The 15,071-nt window shown below is 35.6% G+C and overlaps 1 protein-coding gene across 1 annotated transcript; it reads left to right on the top strand.

The window, feature by feature from the left end:
- Positions 1-755: 755 nt before the first annotated feature.
- LOC114192980 (Protein kinase superfamily protein) lies at positions 756-14,848 on the top strand. Its single transcript, XM_028082665.2, has 13 exons — positions 756-1,335; positions 1,639-2,079; positions 2,511-2,614; positions 3,209-4,302; positions 4,814-4,854; positions 5,633-5,701; positions 5,782-5,882; positions 6,170-6,248; positions 6,589-6,687; positions 13,266-13,334; positions 13,455-13,504; positions 13,587-13,763; positions 14,324-14,848. Exons 1-13 carry the CDS (start codon positions 949-951, stop codon positions 14,415-14,417), a joined length of 2,805 nt encoding a protein of 934 aa, XP_027938466.2. The 5' UTR covers positions 756-948; the 3' UTR covers positions 14,418-14,848.
- Positions 14,849-15,071: the final 223 nt, after the last annotated feature.

The following is a 15,071-nucleotide window of genomic DNA, read 5'->3' as shown; positions in this document are numbered from 1 at the left end:
GCTTGACACCTTCTTACCTTGCTAATATGAAATGATATTAAATTAAAATATAATGAATTAAATGTGTTTTAAATGTTTTATTTATTTTTTTGTAAATATTTTTGATTCTCAAGAAACTAAAATTTTCTTTTATGTCAAACATTCCTTAAGATAATCATTATAGAGTTAATAAACTTTGACTTTTAATTTAATGATTGTAGAGCTAAACAACTTACCATAATAATTTTTAACTAACTCGTAGTATAAAAGTATTTTGTATTGTTAATGCATGATCATTAATTAAACTCATGAATAGTGTTAAATTAAATATTTTCTTATAATTTTTATGAAGAAAACAATAAATAAAATTAAAATACTTAATGTTAAATTAAATACTTCTATATTCGCGTAATTTCACGCGATCTCACAAGGAAATGGATAAGACAATTGAATCGAAGTCTCAAAATTTCAATCCGAATACTCATTTCGTGGCTATAATTTCTGCCGGTGATCACACGCTTTGACTTTTCCTTCTCTAGCAACCGTACGATGTAAAACTTGTTCTCGGTCAATGAATCCAACGGCCGAAAGCTATCACAGCCATCACACTTCCAACGCAGAAGCAACTACAACTGTAATTATAAAAACCATCAGAGGGTGGTGGGATTTGCAAGGCCAGAATTTATTTTGGATTTAAACAATTACCAATTATTAATTATTAATAATAACTTATAATTAATTTCGAAATTAAAAAAAAAGAGAGAAAAATAAAACAGAGAGAAGAGGAAGAGAAAGTAAAGAGAAAGTGGAGGGAATGAAACCCTGAAGAAGGAACGGTTTAAGGGTAAAACGCAAAACGCAAACGCAAACGCAAACGCGAAAGCGTGGATAGAAGCGATTAAAGGAATCTCAATCTGCATCGTCATCGTTTTCTTCATCGTCGTTATCTGTTGTTACGGTCGATGATCCATGCCAAAGATGAAGCACCTTCTCAGAAAGCTTCACATCGGTGGTGGCGCTGCCACCATCAATCACAATCACAATCACAACGCATTGTCCTCGCACGCGCATCACGCTCCCTCTACTTCCTCGCTCTCTTCGCCCACCGTAGTTTCGGATCCGACGCCGATTCCGAGCCCAGTCGTGGAGGCGCAGAACGACGTTGTCGAGTTCAACTTGTTGCAGGAGGAGGAGTTTCAGATGCAACTAGCGCTTGCAATCAGTGCTTCCGATTCCGATCGCCGTGACACCGCGGAATCAGCGCAGATCGACGCCGCAAAACAGATCAGCCTCGGTTACTCTGCTTCGTTCACTGACACTCATGCCCTAGTTCAGTTCCAATCGCTTCGTTATTGGGTATGGTGATTATAGTTATTGTAGTAACGCTTCTATTCAAGGCATTTTCTCATTTTCTATTTCTCGTAACTGGAATTAGCCAATTAGGTGCCTGTAAATGTTAGTTTGTTTTTTATTTTTTAATTATTAGTTTATTTATATGTTTTGGATAATTGGAGTAAGTTTGTTTTGTTGTTGCTATTTATAGATAGACATTTGAAGTTATTGATAAGTGTTAAAGGAAAATAAAATGAAACTGTTTGAATGAAATTGTTTTGGAAGTGTGGTTTCTGAGAGTTTGTTGTGGTGTTGTTACTGTGGCAGAACTACAATGTGATTGGTTATGATGAGAAAGTGATGGATGGGTTTTATGATGTGTTTGGGGTTACCTCGAATTTGGTTGATCGAGGTAAGATGCCATTGTTGGTGGATCTGCAGACGGCTCCTGTCTCGGGAGATGTTGATTGTGAGGTGATTTTGGTGAACCATGTGGTAGATCTTGAGCTTAATCAGCTTGAGAGGAAGGCGTGTAGTTTGGTCGAGGAGTGTTGTGTTTCTGAACTGGGGCTGATTTTGAGTGGCTTGCTTCAGAGGCTCGCAGATGTTGTTGTTAATAGAATGGGTGGACCTGTTATTAATGCTGAGAAACTTACTAAGAGTTGGGCTATGAGGAGTCGTGAATTACGGGATTCTATGCAAACCATTGTTCTTCCCCTTGGCTGTCTTGATGTTGGACTTTCACGTCACCGAGCCCTACTTTTTAAGGTGAGAATTTTCTCCATTTATTGATTGAAGAGATCTGTGTGAGACATTCAAATTTGAACAATTTAGATTTTATTTAACTAAATGCTTTCGAGCAACTTTTATTCATCATCCAACAGTATGCGGAAAGGTTTTTTTTTTTTTTTTCTCTATTGTGTAGTTATATGGCTCTTGTTATTTGTTCTGTTTGACATGTATAATGTGTTGTCGTTAAAATCAATCATGCATATGGTATGCTCACTTTATTTTATTTTATAGTCTGTTTAACAGAAAAGTTACATATATTTAACAAGTCATATCTGCAAAATTAAAGCGAGTTTCTTTTGACTCTCTTTAGTGGAAATATTTAGGTATATTTCTTTCAATTTTAAAGTCAGGAAAGCTCATCAATTTATTTGATTTCAACTAAAGCTAACTTGACTGCTGGTGGTTAGGTACTTGCTGATAGGATTAACATTCCCTGCATGCTGGTAAAAGGGAGCTATTATACAGGAACTGATGATGGGGCTGTGAATTTGATTAAAGCTGATGATGGAAGGTATTTACCTTACGGTAGAAAGTTGTTTCCCTTTTTGTTATATTGCTTTTAAGGTAGTTTAATTCCAAGACCATTTAGCTCTCATCTGATATAAATGATGACCGTTGTATGTTCTATTGAGTTAGAAACTCTATATTGCATGTTTACACTTTCTTAGGGCAGTCCAGACACGAGGCTGGTTTCCAAAAGCAATTTTATTTCACTCTTTCTGTTATGTACTTCTGATGCTTTGTAAAACTCTACCTCCCTTATGTAATGAGGAAGCGGCACCACCTGTGTAATTAATTAGTATATAACATTGTTAACTGAAGCATAGAATATTGCAGTGACCGCGTTTGAGTTTGTAAGAAAATGGTTTTTTAATTTGTTGCAGACTACTAGATCATTGAAGTACAGTAACTGCAGTTTATTGTTACTTTTCTGATTTAGTTACTTCAACTTACTGTGTTTGAATTTACATTTTTCAAGGAATTGGACCACAAAGTATTATTCTCCTCATATATGGCAATGAACTTTTAACAACACAAACAGTACTGATCTTACTTTATGTCAAAACAATTTCAAGTACTGTTATTAATTTTTGTACTGATGCAGTGAATATATCATTGATATGATGGGTGCCCCTGGAACTCTTATTCCTGCCGAGGTACCCAGCAGCCAGCTGGAAAGCAACAGTTTTTCTGTTAGGGGTTGTGCAGAGATTGTTGGACTACCAGACAAGACAGGTTCAATAGTAGATGGTCGAACTGGTGTGCCAGGAGTCTTTTCTGATTGTGGTAGAATTTCAACAGTGGGGAGGGTCCAGACAGAAGAATTGTTAGTTATGGGCAGTCAAACAAAGCCTGATGAAATTAATCACGTTAAAGCTAATGAGACAAGGAGATTTGAACATATGGAAGCATATGAATGCTCATCACATACAGAACCATCACCTGCAGAGAATATGCATGTAAAAAATGTCTCTAAGTATGTTCTCAGTGCAGCAAAGGACCCTGAATTTGCCCAAAAACTACATAATGTTCTACTAGAGAGTGGTGCCTTACCTCCTCCTGATCTTTTTTCAAATATAAATTCCCAAGATAGGGGTGTAGATAAAGTTAATGAAAAAAATGTTGATTCTGTTCAAGATGACACAAATAATTTGTTATTAAGGTATGAAAAGTCTCACATACCCTCAGATGGGTTGGGCTCAGCCAGTGATACTAGGTTATGCCAATCAGCTGACTGCATAGCTGAACAACAAGAAGAATTGCACACAGATGTTGAATTTTGCAATTCTTCACAGAGAGATAATACAAGGAACGGGTTTTTACATGCTTCTGATAGAAATATTGATGTAGAGAAATCTAACGCAATGAATGTTGTTTTGGCTTCTATACACTCACGTAATAAGATATGTAAAGAAAAGTGTACTGGATCTTCCTTGCCCAAGGCAGCTCTTTCCTGTAAAATGCATAATGGCATTGGCTGTTTCTGTGAAGATGATGAAAATGGCTATAGAAAGAATTTAGGAGCTTCTTTTAATAACAGAGGGTTGGGCAAAGATTCAGCTGTTCAAAGAAATGAGATGGAGGTTAATGGAGAATGTTATGATGGTAGAAACAAGGAAGTTAACCCGGTGCTTGGTGAAGGCTCAGAATGGGAAATTCAATGGGAGGATCTTGATATTGGTGAGCGTATTGGTATTGGTAAGTGTATTTCCTTGCTTCAAATGTTATATTTTAGATATAATTGTTATTTAAAGACATAACAGTTTACATGTATAATTATATCTTTTATGGGCTCTTTTTTCACCTTTTTTTTTTGAAATAAAAGATCACTTTTGGCATGTTTTGACTGATAAAGTGCTATCTTTTAACTGCTCATAATAATTATTTAAATTTTTTTCATAAAAAAGATAATGCCTCTTAAAAAGTTGTTTTACTTGCTAAAACTATTATTTTTGGGAAAATAGGTCTGAAACAAATTGCATCGTAAAACACTTTTTTTTAAGCTTAAACAAAAGATCCATTAGTAAGATAATTGACAATTTATAATAGCTTAATTGTTAATTCACACAGAATTGGAATTTTAGATATCGCTATATATTATTTAATATGATAGATTTCATTAATGGAGACCTAGTACAAGCTGATTGGAAATATGCTCATCTTAGATGTATTCTTGTGTACCTAAGCTTGTTCACGCATGCCCTTGTAGGTTCGTATGGTGAAGTTTATCGTGCCGACTGCAATGGCACTGTAAGTCAGCTCACATTTTTGTTTCCTTCTGTACATGAACAGAGTTCTTTATAATGTTTTTGTTTCTATTAGTTCTTAAAATTACATAATCTGAAAATGTTCATTTAACTCCTTGATAGCTTCATTGTTCTGGTTTGTGCTAATTTTTAAAATGCTCATTAATATTTGTGTGCCCATGTCTAGTTTCATGTCACATTTGGATTATGGTTATAATTTAACTTGCAAAGTTTTCACTTGGTGTTCCATGCTCTTGACCTAGGTCTACTACATCCTCATAAAAGCATTTAAAAAATATACAAATGCAATAGTATTTTATAAAGTCAAATTGCTTGTCTCAGGCACTGCCAAGTTACCAATTCTTTTCTGTTAACTATTTTTGAAATCAATATCTATCAATATTAAGATTCCAAGAGGGATCAGGGTGAGATGGGGTGTAGCACTAATCTTATCTTTAGATAAGTTGACGTTGATGCAGGTCTTAGAACTTTCAGTTTGTTTCTACATGGTTGTCAAGATGTTTACTAAATTGCTTTTATTAGCATATGAAATATGGATACGAATATGCACACTTTTTTTCCTTGTGCAAATGGACATATGTGGCCATTATATCACTTCCCAGTTGGTTTATGTCATCTTGATTTTGTTTGAAACTTTTGTTACTTGTATCCATTGAAAGACGAAGATCTCATTATACATAGTTGCTTTGACTACTTGAAAGTACTTGATAGTAATTTTGTGCACTGATTTTGGTAATTTGCATGAATGGTTGGCATGACAGGAAGTTGCCGTAAAGAAGTTTCTAGACCAAGATTTCTCTGGTGATGCACTAGCTCAGTTCAAATCTGAAGTAAGCCATTGCCTCTATATGGATATGTATAATGCAGTCATACGCACATAATATTCATGCCCTTTTATATCTTATTGCAGGTTGAGATCATGCTACGGCTGCGACATCCTAATGTTGTGCTCTTCATGGGAGCAATTACTCGGCCCCCACATTTCTCTATCTTGACCGAATTTCTTCCAAGGTTAGCTTTGTCTTATGCATTAAGTTAAATATTATCAGTAGGGCTATTGAATCAGGAATGCAAATGATAGGACTTCATTTTGTGAGTTTCTTGAATGGTCTCTTTGGTTATGTTTACATGAAATGTTTTCTTTTATTGATTTTGTACATTTATTTTTTTTCATTTATTAATGTTTTGTTCTGGCATTTAGTCAACTTGCAACTTTGCCTCCCATAAAAACAATTAGTTAATTTATTTTTCTATATTATTGTTTGCTTGTTAATGTATATTTGTCTTTCGGTATACAGAGGCAGTTTATATAGGCTACTGCATCGTCCCAATATTCGGCTTGATGAGAAGAAAAGGTTGCGCATGGCTCTAGATGTGGTAAGAGTTGAAAACAATTTCCCTTTCTTTTTTGTTGTAGAGCCAAGGAATTTATTAGAAACAACTAAGATATAGAAAATGAACTGGCCATGGGCTGAACACTGGAGTCCATGAATATAATTCTATCGCAAAGCAAGTGTAATGGCTCTGAGATTTTCTTATAAATGTAATTTGAGCATCTCTCTGTATCCAATATTTGTATAAACAGCGTACTTATTGACACATCTTAGCTTTATTCTTGTCAAAGCTTTTATATTGAACCATAGGAGTGCTCCAATATCGGCAGTCATCTCATTCTCTGTTTCCTTTACTTAATGTGAATTTATCGTGCACTTACCAGGCTAAGGGAATGAATTACTTGCACACGAGCCATCCTCCCATTGTACACCGAGATTTGAAGTCTCCAAATCTTCTTGTTGACCGGCATTGGATTGTTAAGGTATTTTTACATGAATTCTGTCTTGGGAGTTTACTTCACAATGCTGAAAAAAAAAAGAAATATCAATAGATTACTTCACTTATATTCATATTCTTGGTGAAAAGTTACACTTATGCTTGCTTGGTAGAGAGTAATGGATGTTTTTTGTTCTGCGTCATTAACAAGTTTATTCTGCTAAAATGTGCAAATTGAAGAAATTTGATAGGCCCTTGGGTATTATAAGTATCTGTGTCCTGCATCAAATAATATAATTGCTCAATAAAATATTTCCATGTGTGCTCCACCCCCCCTCCCCTCCTAACAACTAGCTGTTAAGGGTCCTTTCCCCTAGTGATTAGGCACATATCAAAGTATCAATTTATTTTATGTCCAATTAATTGGTCATAAAATGTCATTGATACAGTTGTATTATTTTATTGATTTATTTTTATGCTTAATACATACTTTAGATTACTACTACATTATTTGTACCATTATATAAAGGATATGCAACTTTCGTTAACTATTTTTATTGTCGTTTTTTAATTAGAAAATGTTATCTTTTAACAAATAAAAATAACTTTGTATTTATTAAAATATTTAATTACACAACCTCTGAACTCAAAGTAACTACATAACTTTTCCACTTAAAAGTAATCCCGACATACAAAAATGTGGAGTGCATGTGTTTTTGTTGGTATTATTAACATTAATCTATCATGTCTATATTAATTTTAAACAAATTAATTTATTATGTCATTATTTTTACCATTTATTTTGATATTATTTTTAATTAACTTTATATTTACATTGCATCTTAAACTTAGATATATACTATAATTTTATATATTTATTTTTATGAATATTATGAAGTTATAAAAACACTAGAGATGGGTAAGAAACATTGAGTAAAGCGCAATCATAAGCTTTTGAAAAATTTTACAAAGATATCGGGACAAAGAATAAAGAACGTAAAATATGTAAGCTTTCTAAAAGTAGAGAAAGGAAAACCACATATTTGGATCAAGTACATGTATTATGGATGAAGGGAAAGTTTGATCACAGTGCAAGATATAGGGTGACTCACTTTTTCCAAGGAGAATAGCTACATTTAAACTTGAGCTTTGGACATAGATTATGTAAACAAAAAGGGTTTTGACTTAAATAGGAGTAAGAGCGTATACGCATTGCTATTTTTTATTTTAGCAAGAGACGAGGAATATGACTTAAAAATTAAATTTTGGAGATGACATGCCACACATTTCTAGTTTAAATTTGTAAGATCAATATTACCAAATGAGAATAAAATTAATGAGGATGTGTCATACGCAAGATAGAAGCAGGATGGCTAAGAAAGCAGAAAAAAATTTGGGGGTTATTTGTAATCACGGTATCTACCTAACTCAAAGGCTATCATATTAATCTTACGTCTGACTATACTTTATCGTAGTGAATACTGGACTTTGAAAGGGCCATGCGAGTAAAAGGCGAGAATGGGAAAATTGAGAATGTTAAAATAAAGGTCTGGTTACACAAGGAATTTTAAAATGCAAAATTGTTTTTATACTAGATGTTAGCATGTCACCTGTAGAGGAAAAGATGTACAATAGTTGAAGTTGTTTTGGACTTGTACAAAGAAGGCCACTGGAGGCATATAAGAAGAGTAGATTGTTTGTTTTTAGTCCAATGAAAATAGGGAGGTGGAGTCTAAGAAGGACATTGGAGGAAGTTGTTGTTAAGAGAGATTTCATGGTGAATAAAAAATCTCTGAACTTTTGGTCTTTATTGTATGACAAAGTCGAGTCCTGTTGTGTGATGAATGTGGTCGAGCTAACATAGTGGGATAATGCTCCCACATGCAAAACTAATCTATGAAAAACAGTATATTAAAGAATTCTAAACAGTTCTAGTAATTGTTAAATGATTTCATCACATATAATTGCGTTATTGATAATTAATCAGAATGATTTTTGAGTTAATCTTGTGAAATTCTTTAATTTATGTTCCCATAACATGATGTATATGTATATCATAGTTATATAGCTGACCCTAGTGAAATTTTATATGTTCCCACAACAAGATGCATCATACTTATCAATATTGGATAATAGTTCAAAGCAGTCAACCCCAAAAATGCTATTGTATAATAGTGCACGGTGAGAGGACCACTATTCTAAATTTTTGTATTCTAATTAAATAATTTATACTTGTAAATGCTAAATAATGGCCCATTCCATGACATCTATAATTAACAATAAAGCTCGTTGGTTTAAGCAAAATATGCCAGCATATAAGAATAAAAGTCAAGGAATCAAACAAAATACAAAAGGCATAATTGTATCACTGGAAATTGAAGGTTTAGAGTTTAGAACAGAGAAGAGTGAACGGATGGTGTCACCGGAGATGAGTTGGTGTTGGTTGTAAAAAAATTGAAAGGAAGGTGACTGGGTGTTAGGTTAGTCAATCTTGATGTTACGTAGGAGTGGCAAGCAACAACCAATTAGCGAATTTTTAAATTCTACAACTTGAGACTGAGACTTTAAAATATATGAGTAGTGGACAACAATACCACTCTCCTTCTCTTCTATTTATAATGAAGCAAGTACATATGAAAAGACTGCTCTAAGATACTAGGCATGATTAGATGCAGCAGTAGATACGACAGTAGATAGTTTCCCACACTAAACACCCTATACATAGGGTTAATGATACAATAGGTAATAATTCTAACACTCCCCCTCAAGCTGGAGCATACAAATTGTATGAACCAAGCTTGGAACAAATGAACTCAATCCGAGGTCCCCTTAATGACTTGGTCAACACATCTGCAAGTTGGTCATTTGATCCAACGAACTCAGTACAAATTTCCTTGGTCATCAATTTTTCTCGAACAAAGTGGCAGTCATTTTCTATGTGTTTAGTTCTCTCATGAAACACTGGATTTGATGCAATGTGGAGAGCAGCCTGGTTGTCACAGTACATCTTCATGGTCTGAATTTCACAGAAGTTAAGCTCTTGAAGAAATTGCTTTACCCATACGAGTTCACACGTGAGAGACGCCATTGCCCGATATTTAGCTTCAGCGGTGGATCGAGCCACTACATTTTGCTTCTTACTTTTCCGAGAGATAACATTTCTTCCAAGGAGGACACAATATCCCGTAGTAGAGCGTCTGTCAATAGGAGAGTCTGCCCAATCAGCATCACAGTACCCAGAGATTTGAACATTTCCTTTATCTTCGTATAGCAAACCTTGTCCTGGAGCCTTCTTGAGGTATCTTAAAATACGGATGATGGCATTCCAATGTCCAAGACATGGAGTCTGCATAAACTGGCTAACAATTCCAACTGCGAAAGATAGATCAGGCCTCATAATAGTGAGATAAATTAACTTTCCAACGAGCCTCCTATATCTCTCTGGATCGGAGAATAATTCGCCTTCTTCTGTTGTTAACTTCTGATTTGGGTCCATAGGACTCTCTACTGGTCTGCAGTCAATCATACCTGTTTCTTGTAATATATCAAGAGCATATTTCCTTTGAGAGATTACAACTCCATCTTTTGACTGAGCTACTTAAATGCCCAAGAAGTATTTGAGGCTTCCGAGATCCTTGGTTTGAAAATGTTTACACAAGTGCTCCTTCAGTTGAGATATTCCAGTAGTATCATTTCCTGTAATAACAATATCATCAACATATACTATTAGGTAGGCACATCTCCCAGGAGAGGTATGTTTGTAAAAGACTGAGTGATCTGCCTCACTGTGTCTTAACCCAAATTTCTGAACAATGGAGCTGAATTTTCCAAACCAAGCTCGTGGTGATTGTTTGAGGCCATATAAAGATCGATGCAATTTGCATACCATACTAGACTCCCCCTGAGCAACAAACCCAGGAGGTTGCTCCATGTAAACTTCCTCCTCAAGATCACCATGAAGGAAGGCATTTTTGATATCCAATTGATGAAGCGGCCAATGACGAATTGTTGCCATTGCAAAGGAGAGGCGAATAATAGTCATCTTGGCCACAGGAGAGAAGGTGTCACAATAGTCAAGGCCATAAACCTGAGTGTACCCTTTTGCAACCAATCGGGCTTTGAGTCGACCAACCTGACCATCAGGGCCAACTTTAATTGCATACACCCATCGACAACCAACAACCTTCTTGCCCGAAGGGAGGGGCACGAGCTCCCAAGTATGATTGCTTTCAAGAGCCTGCATCTCTGCAATCATGGCTTGTCGCCATCCAGGATGATCAAGTGCTTCATTCATATTTTTGGGAATAACAACAGAAGACACTGAGGATAAAAGTGAACAATAGGAAGACGATAATCGGTGATAGCTAAGAAAATTATAAATGGGATGTGGATTTCGAGAGGAACGAGTACCTTTTCTGAGAGCAATGGGCCAACCTGAATCACCTTCACCAGGAGTCGTGGGATCAAGAGACGAGGGAGAAGAATCTGAAGTAGGGGATTCACCATGTTCTTGAACAACTGGACTATTTGTTGGCGTCCTGTGTTGGAGAGAATCAATAGGTGGAGATGATGGCTCAAGAGGATTTTGGTCGAGACTTGGAGTGACAGGGACATTGGAAATATTGTACTCAACCACGGGAATAGGAAGGACTTGCTGTATGACATGGACATCTTGAATAGATGGAGAGAAGTAAGGGGTCTGTTCAAAAAATGTAACATTAGCAGACATGTAATATTTCTTGGTTTCAGGAGAGTAACATCGATACCCTTTTTGAAGTCGTGAATAGCCCAAGAAAACACATTTGAGAGAGCGAGCAGAAAGCTTGTCTAACCCGGGAGACATGTCATGAACAAAACATACACAACCAAAAACTCTAGGAGAAGTGTGAAAGAGAGGATTTTCTGGAAACAGAATGGAGAAAGGGACCTTATGATTGAGAGAGGAAGATGGCATCTGATTAATAAGAAAACCTGCAGTTAAGATGGCATCTCTCCAGTGATGGACAGGAACGTTGACACTAAGCAAAAGGGTACGAGCAGTTTCAACTAAATGTCTATTTTTTCTTTCTGCTATACCATTTTGTTGTGGCGTATGAGGATAAGTAGACTGGTGCAGGATACCATGGGAACTCAAAACATTAGAAAGAGCAGACGAAAAGTACTCTTTGGCATTGTCACTTCTTAAGATTTTAATTACTTGACCAAATTGATTCTTGATTTTATTCAAAAAGGATGTGAAGAGGGATAATAATTCAGAACGATCTTTCATAAGATAAACCCAAGTACATCTCGAATATTCATCAATGAAAGTAACAAAATACCTAAAGCCAAAAGATGAGACACGACTAGGTCCCCAGATATCGGAATGGATGACAGAAAAACTAGAAGTACACTTTGATTGAGACCTTTTAGGAAAGGTAGATCTAACATGTTTTCCTAGTTGACATGACTCACATTCTAAAGTCTGGAGACTACTAAGTTCAGGAAACATTTTCTTTAACTTGGACAGGTGAGGGTGACCAAGCTGATCATGTAACATTTTAGGATTGGGAGCTGCAACACATGACACCGGTGGACGGCGGCGAAGGACTGCAGACAGTGGCGGACAGTGTTGAAATGTTGTTTGACAGTGTTGGGTAGTTCAGAAACGAGGTTAAACGAACTTGGACAGCCGCGGTGACTAACGGTGATGGACTTGATGAGACAGAAACCAGAGCGGGATCGACCCGCTCTGATACCAACTTGAGACTGAGACTTTAAAATATATAAGTATTGGACAACAGTACCACTCTCCTTCTCTTCTATTTATAATGAAGCAAGTACATATGAAAAGACTGCTCTAAGATACTAGGCATGATTAGATGCATCAGTAGATACAGTAGATAGTTTCCCACACTGAATACCCTATACATAAGGTTAATGATACAATAGGTAATAATTCTAACACTACACTATGAAAATCTCAACTCCCCACCTCAGCCCTCTTTTCAGGGAAAGAGTGGATTTTAAAAAAATGTCCTCTAGGGCACTGCTGTTTGGGCTGCGATTGAAGCCATTGCAGCTACTATTCCAAAGTGAAGCAATATCCAAACCTTGTTGCTGCCAATTGCTGCCCCCGCACTCACAGTATTTGCATTCGATATAAGCATATATAAGTACTAACTAATCTTTATGCACTTTGAATTAACTATTATCCAGGGAATTATGGGTATGTGATCATGAGACAATTTTCTGAGCTATGTCTGGCATATTTTAAAACGTTTTCAAAATGTGCTTAATTGATATGGCTTTAGACCGGCATCCAACATTGTGTCTGACAGAAAGTATCTCACTAGATTTGATACTAAACTATTCTTGGGCTTGGTGTATAAAAGTCGTTAAAGAACATTAAGTAAATAATTTATTTTCACTTTTTAACTCCAGAAGTGGATAGACATAGAACTGTTGTACGAAAATTAACTACGCTCATACTAATTCTAATTAAAGCTTGATGAAAGACAATATTTTCTCGTCTTTGAATTGTCATGCTTTCACATTTGTGACAATTTAAACCCTTTTTCCTGACCTTTTTTTAACATCTATTAAAATTATATATTATTATTTTGTTTCTTTGTCTTTTCTCAGGTTTGTGATTTTGGTCTGTCAAGAATGAAGCACCATACATTTTTGTCATCAAAGTCTTGTGCTGGAACGGTAATTTGTTATTTCTCGCTATTCGTAATTGATATAAATTATCAGTTTATCACCGTAGTTGGTTTCATTATGGGATATATAATATTTATCAAAAAAACTAAATATATCTTTTACCTGCAGCCTGAGTGGATGGCACCAGAAGTCTTGAGAAATGAGCCAGCCAATGAGAAGTCAGTTTAATCCACATTTCTGTATGCTCCACTCAAATATGATGTCTAAGTTCCCAATGTGATAGTTAAAGTTTGCATGCAGGTGTGATGTGTATAGTTTTGGCGTGATCTTGTGGGAGTTGATTACTACAAGAATTCCCTGGAAAGGTTTGAACCCAATGCAGGTTGTTGGAGCTGTTGGATTCCAAAACAAACGGCTTGAAATTCCAGAAGATGTCAATCCGGTAGTAGCACAGATTATACGTGATTGCTGGCAAACGTAAGTTCCATTTCTCTACTTACCTTTTGTGATTGTTACGATGTGGATTATGAGAGTCTCTGTTCTCGGAAAGCTGTGTATTTGTGGGCTTATTGCCAGTGTTGTTATTGTCAAAGTTTTGCCAAGTTCATGTTCTTTTACAATTATGATTTTTACTATAATATAATGATATGTTAATATGCTTAGGTAAACTTTAGATTTTAGTTATATGTTAATGGTCTAAATAAAACTTGGGTTCCCCTATTTTCGTCTTATATTGATGCTCGGGAGAACAAAAACGAGAATAAGTTGATTTGTACTAAGATGGACCACATCTCTTCATTGAAAAACAATCATTATTCATCAAAACCCAAATAAGTAGAAAATAATAATGTACAAAGAAAACCTGAACGAGAAAACCTAAGTATTGATGCTCTTAAAATTAGAAAAATATAAGAACAAGGATCATCCCCTCCCTCACCATAGAAAAACAAAAGTAAAAAAAAAATTGATTTCAAGTTACACTGAGTCTACTGGTTTGTTCTATCTGTTTGATTTTATTTGGGTTGGTTTTGATGCAGGGAGCCACACTTGCGGCCATCTTTCTCACAGCTGATGTCTCGTCTTTACCGTCTTCAACATATGGTTGCCCCAAAAACGGGTTCAACACATTAAACGAAGTTGTCTATAACATAGGTACTGTAATAATACCTAAAGTTGTTCGTTGGTTCAAAGAACCAGAACAGCTAGTTTTTTTCTTTTCGTCCATCTTGACATCAAAAGATTTCCTGAGAAATGTCAGGTACATTGAAAGTTGTCACTGGACACAACCCCTTCAGAAAAAGAGCAGGGTCCTCCCCAATATCTGCATAAGTGCAGTGGAGGTTTAGTTGGAGTAGGTACAAATGAAGAATCCCGAGAGGGAAGAAAAACAAGAAACTGAAATGAAAAAAAAAAAGTACAAAATTATTCTTTGTCTGTAGAGGTCTTATTTGGAATTGTAAACATGCGATCTCTCAGGTACTCATGCAAATGTAAACAGAAGAAAAAGAACAGAAAAAAGAAAAAAAAAAAAACATTACTCAGTTTGAGTTTGTCTTCAGCAAGTATACCTCTGTTATGATCATTATCTCTTAGTTTGATATTTGCCACGGACTACAACATCCAAATTGCTAAACTTTTCTATGGGAATCTTCAGTAATGTTTTCACATTTTCGTTTTCAAAATGGTGTTCCTGTGATGTTAACATATATAGTTCAAACGGGGATTTCCTATTCCAATTCCATGTTAGGAAAATACTTCTTAAGAATTGAGAGCTTCCTTGAAGAT

Source organism: Vigna unguiculata, chromosome 8, assembly GCF_037176805.1.
Source record: "Vigna unguiculata cultivar grain cowpea cultivar isolate G323 ecotype 2 chromosome 8, ASM3717680v1, whole genome shotgun sequence".
NCBI lineage: Eukaryota > Viridiplantae > Streptophyta > Magnoliopsida > Fabales > Fabaceae > Vigna > Vigna unguiculata.
The sequence above is the reverse complement of the archived record's forward strand: the minus strand, read 5'-3'. Positions and strand labels throughout refer to the sequence as shown.

Bases quoted from the DNA above. Each gene is read 5' to 3' on its own strand.
- LOC114192980 (XM_028082665.2), top strand. From the start codon at position 949: ATGCCAAAGATGAAGCACCTTCTCAGAAAGCTTCACATCGGTGGTGGC. The intron at 5,883-6,169 runs GTTAGCTTTGTC...TTCGGTATACAG, and splicing joins TTGACCGAATTTCTTCCAAG to AGGCAGTTTATATAGGCTAC. The intron at 13,505-13,586 runs GTCAGTTTAATC...GTTTGCATGCAG, and splicing joins AATGAGCCAGCCAATGAGAA to GTGTGATGTGTATAGTTTTG.